Source organism: Orycteropus afer, unplaced genomic scaffold, assembly GCF_000298275.1.
Source record: "Orycteropus afer afer isolate SDZICR_OR568_19922 unplaced genomic scaffold, OryAfe1.0 scaffold00175, whole genome shotgun sequence".
Classification (NCBI taxonomy): domain Eukaryota; kingdom Metazoa; phylum Chordata; class Mammalia; order Tubulidentata; family Orycteropodidae; genus Orycteropus; species Orycteropus afer.
In genome coordinates, this window is record NW_006921762.1 from 1,845,618 (window position 1) to 1,850,047 (window position 4,430).

General features: G+C 43.0%; 1 protein-coding gene across 1 annotated transcript in view; it reads right to left on the bottom strand.

The window, feature by feature from the left end:
* Positions 1–4,430, bottom strand: part of TNN (tenascin N) — an 83,365-nt gene that overhangs the window by 72,834 nt on the left and 6,101 nt on the right. Inside the window, exons 4-5 of the mRNA XM_042781814.1 lie at positions 865–1,050; positions 186–275 (exon numbers count right to left, since the gene is read on the bottom strand). Coding sequence (XP_042637748.1) covers positions 186–275; positions 865–1,050 — 276 coding nt within the window. The remainder of the gene's footprint in view (positions 1–185; positions 276–864; positions 1,051–4,430) is intronic.

A 4,430-nucleotide genomic window follows, 5' to 3' on the forward strand; every position in this document is an offset into this window, starting at 1 on the left:
AAAAAAAAAAAAAAAAAAGAAATTGAAGTTGGCTCCCCCTCCCCTGCCCACCAAAACAGATGTCAGTACACAAAGGGATGGAATCTCTCAATGTCCAGAATTTTTATCCAGAAAAGAAGCACTCAAGAAAAATACCAGAATATAAACATGAGTAAATGTTCATAGGGCTTCCCTGTAGCACTTACCTGTCCTGCCATTCAGGATAATTGGTTTGCCCTCCTGTTCTTCTCTGATGGGGACAACAGTGATCTTATACTCGGTCCCAGGACGCAGACCTAGAAACATGCAGCCAGAGAAGAATGTGAGGGCAGGCTACAGACCCCCACGCCAGCCCTTCTCTCCCCCATGGTTTCTCTTGTAGGAATATGAAGGTCTATACTTCTCACCCAAAGACTATCCACTGCCTGAAGGCAGAGGACCAGTGGAATAGGAAGCATCATTGAGGGGGCTTATAGGTCAGGGTGGGGGGTCAGAGCTGATGAGATGAAGTTGGTGGAGTTCCCATTTGTTTGTTTGGGCTCTTATTTACCAATTTTATTTACAATCCTAAATGTTTTTCTGTTCCTAACAATCTTTCACACTCAGAAGTTTCTCTCCTTTTGAGTAATAACTCACCTAACTTGTTAGTTGTAATAACTAACCTAAGCCAAAAAAAAAAACCTCACTGCTGTCAAGTCAATTCCGACTCATAGTGACCCCTCCTTGGGTTTCCAAGGTGGTATCACTACAGAAGTAGATTGCCCAACCTGCCTTCTGAGGAGTGGCTTGTGGGTTTGAACCTCCAGCCTTCTGGTTAGCAGTCAAATGCCTTAGGCACTACACCATCTATAGCGAATTCTTCATACCTCCAGTGTTTGTTCTTACCTGTGATGTCATATCGGCTCTTGGGGTCACTGCTCTTGGGCACGGTAACCTCAGCCACCTCCTGCCCTGTAAGGGGGCCATACTGCAGCTTGTAGTAATCAACCTCAGTTGGGGGGTTCTCCCACTCCACATCAAGGGAGTTCTCCGTCTCATCTGTCACCCAAGCAGTGCCAACCACAGCAAGGTCTAGGGCATAGGTTAGGAATGCAAAAGAAAGGAGTAAGAACCAAGGTTCCGATAGATAGTCAACTACTAACTCAGTCCCACCTCATGACACGTTGAAAACTGACCTCAGGCTCAAGCCACAGCCCTCAATATGTGTCTTAGAGCTATCAAAGTAATAAATAATCTGTTGGTTTTCAAATTGTCCCTTGAGGACAAATTCTTTTCCAGGAAAGTCTCTGCTACCCCATCCCATCCCATCCCATCCCATCTAACGACATGTACCAGTCTCTGTCACACTGGTATGGGCCCAGCACTTAACCACCCCTCTCAGTTCACTCATCCAAACCACTTAGCACTGATTGCACCGAACTGAATATTCACCCTTTAACTCAAGTCCCTGTCCTCACAGGCTCAGCCCCAGTGTGAGAAGTTCAGGTCCTACCATATCAAGTCTTGGAAACTCATTTCAGATTTTCCAGAGTATAACTTGATAGGCTCAGGCTCAGGCTCAAGGCTTGTGAGGTTGGCACAGGGCTGGACAGTATTTCGTTTTGTTGTATATGGGGTCGCTACAAGTAGGAGCTGACTCAACAGCACCTAACAACAACATAGCATGGTAATACAATCAGCTCCTTCCTCAGTCTCCCAAAATAAAGCCTTCACCTCTCAAATTGTTCTATAAGGATTAACCCTCGGCAAAGCTAGAAAGTAGGTGAATTTTAACTTGGTCCTTTTAAGAATCATTCTTGCACCTTCTACTAAATTTTAACACTTCTATCAGGTACCTCATGTTGACCAACTTATCCTTCCTACGAAGGAGGAGAGTCATCAGAGACATTTATTCATAGTAAAGTATTAACAGAGAAATATTTTATTCCTCCCTAGAGTTTCCTACTCAAAAACTGAAATTATAATGATTAATATAAGGTAATGGACTCTGTATTTAGGCAAGAAGTTTTACGAGAAAGAGGGAGAGAATGGGCCATTTCTGGAACATTTTGAATTCCAACAGCCATGTTCAGGTCCTTGAAGTTTAGAAAGGGAAAACACGTCCCCCAGATTCTCAATCTTCCTCCCTCTCTGGATCACAGCCCCACCTTCCCCTCCTTGGAGGTGCTCCCACCCAAACTAACTGCCCACTTGTCAAGGATATGGCTCAGAGAATTTGTGCACCGGCAGGGATGAACTCAGGAATCTCCAGCTCTTTCCAGCTCTAAGAGATTCTGATTCACTCCATTGTGGATAAAGCCTCATGAAGCCTTTTCTTTGAAGCATTCCCTCTCACCTATTGGTTTCCACCTGTCAGCCTTAGCTCCTGTTTTTAGACTCCTTGTAAAGATGGTAATTCCTTAAGGGACTCAAAACAGGTCAAGAGGTGAGTAATGAAATAACTCAAGGATTGCAGAAAGGGTCCTACACGGCTTAAGAGAATTAGGAGGGATTCTCACCAAATGGAAAAGCAGAGACTTATTGAAAGTGTTCAAGATTATTATGGAGATATGTGTCTCTCAGTCTGAAGGTCCTTTTAGGAGCAAGTAAGAGTGGGTTTAACTTGAATCAGATTAGACAGAAAGGCAAACTTCACAGTTGTAGGAATTTACAAGTCCCTAGAGCAAGACGCCAAGAGGGGTTGCTAACAGTTTCAGAACAGATGTCTCTGTCATTCCCTGGGGTATGTTGGGCATTGATCTGTCTGTAACAATAGATAAAAAGGTGAAAAAGAAAAAAAGCAGCCCTTGACAGCTCACAGCTATGCCTTGGTGTTCTTCTCTTAAACAAAAACAATTTCATAGAACATCAACATTAGACAAGGCCACTCTGTGACCATGATGACAGTAAGAAAAAACAAGACTACTCTGTAATCATGTGTGAACAGAAAAAAAAAAAAAAAATATATATATATATATGAACTTGTCCAAATCACAAAAATGACTAAACATCCCCCATCCTATCTAATATGAGTAACTGCTACTTCTTTCTAATAACATCATTAGCCTCACTTTAGTCTTCCCTCTTTCTAGATAAGACTCATTCAGGTGGTGTTGATGTTGTTAGTTGCTGTCAATCGAATCTATTCCAACTCATAGCAACCTCATATGTATTAAAGTAGAAATGCTCCATAGGGTTTTCAAGCCTGTGACCTTTCAAAAGCAGCTCATGAGGCCTGCCTTTCCAAAGTGCCTCTGGATGGGTTTGAACCATCAACCTTTCACCTAGTATTCAAGTACTTAACCATTTGTGCCCCCATTAAGACAGCCAAGCATAAAATTACTCCCACCTTCCCCTGCATCCAACCAAAACCAAATCTCTGATTCCTCATACCCTCCCCAAAATTACCTAACACCAACTTAAATTCGGTAACAAGTTCTAACGCTCTCTTACTGGGACACTATACCATTCCCTATGGTGTGCATTCTCCTTCGCTGCAATGAATAAACCCAACTTGTTCAACTACAAGGTGTTCTTTGTGGTCTCTGGATGGAGGGTACTGACAAAGCCAAACACATACTGTGATCCCAGAATGCCAAGTCCCTCACAGACCTTTCCAACACTTACCACCCAACTCCCACCACCAACACAAACAGGCAGCCTGATGTTTCTGAGTGCCAAAGGCCCTCTCTCTGGATCTCCTTGGATCTTTCCCCAGGAGTTTGGGGAAGAATGTAGGCAGATCATTTCTACAAGCACTTAGAACAGTAGCTGGCACATAGCAGGTACTCAGTAAAAATATATTGACTAGGAGAATGAACCAGAGTCATAAAAACAATTAAGTTTCTCCAAACCCTTTAAGATTTAAGCTGTTTTAAGAATTTTCATGAGGTCTGGTACACCATGTGATCCTCAGCCTATATGACCATGAGACTAGAAGAACTAGATGGTGCCTGGCTACCAGTGTCAACTTCTCAGAGGGGGAATCTGTATAGGAGATTCTAGATAGAGTGGGAGAACAATGTGGAACAAAACTCAAAATTATATTTAAAAAAAAAAAGAAGACCAGATTTGCTGGTCTGATAGAGCCTGGTGAGACCCCTGAGACTATGGCCCCTAGCTGCCCTTCAGGTCTAGAATTGAACTCACTCCTGTGACTTCTAGCCAAATAAAAGACAGGCATATGGGCTGAACATTTACATCAGGTAGATATGCTCCCTGGAGAGATCAATCATGGGAGAACAGAAGGGCTGTGTATGCACAGGGAGACAACTGGCGGGCGGGGGCAGGAGTGCATGGGAGGGAAGGACACAAGGAAGAGGTAACTATGGAGAGGAAGTGGGAAGAGAGTTGTTACACTGTGGGAAATTGCAGTCAATGTCATGAGACAAAATGTGTATGAACTGCTGTATGAAAAATGAATTTGCTCTGAAAACTTTCACCCAGATCACAATAAAAATTAAAAAAAAAAA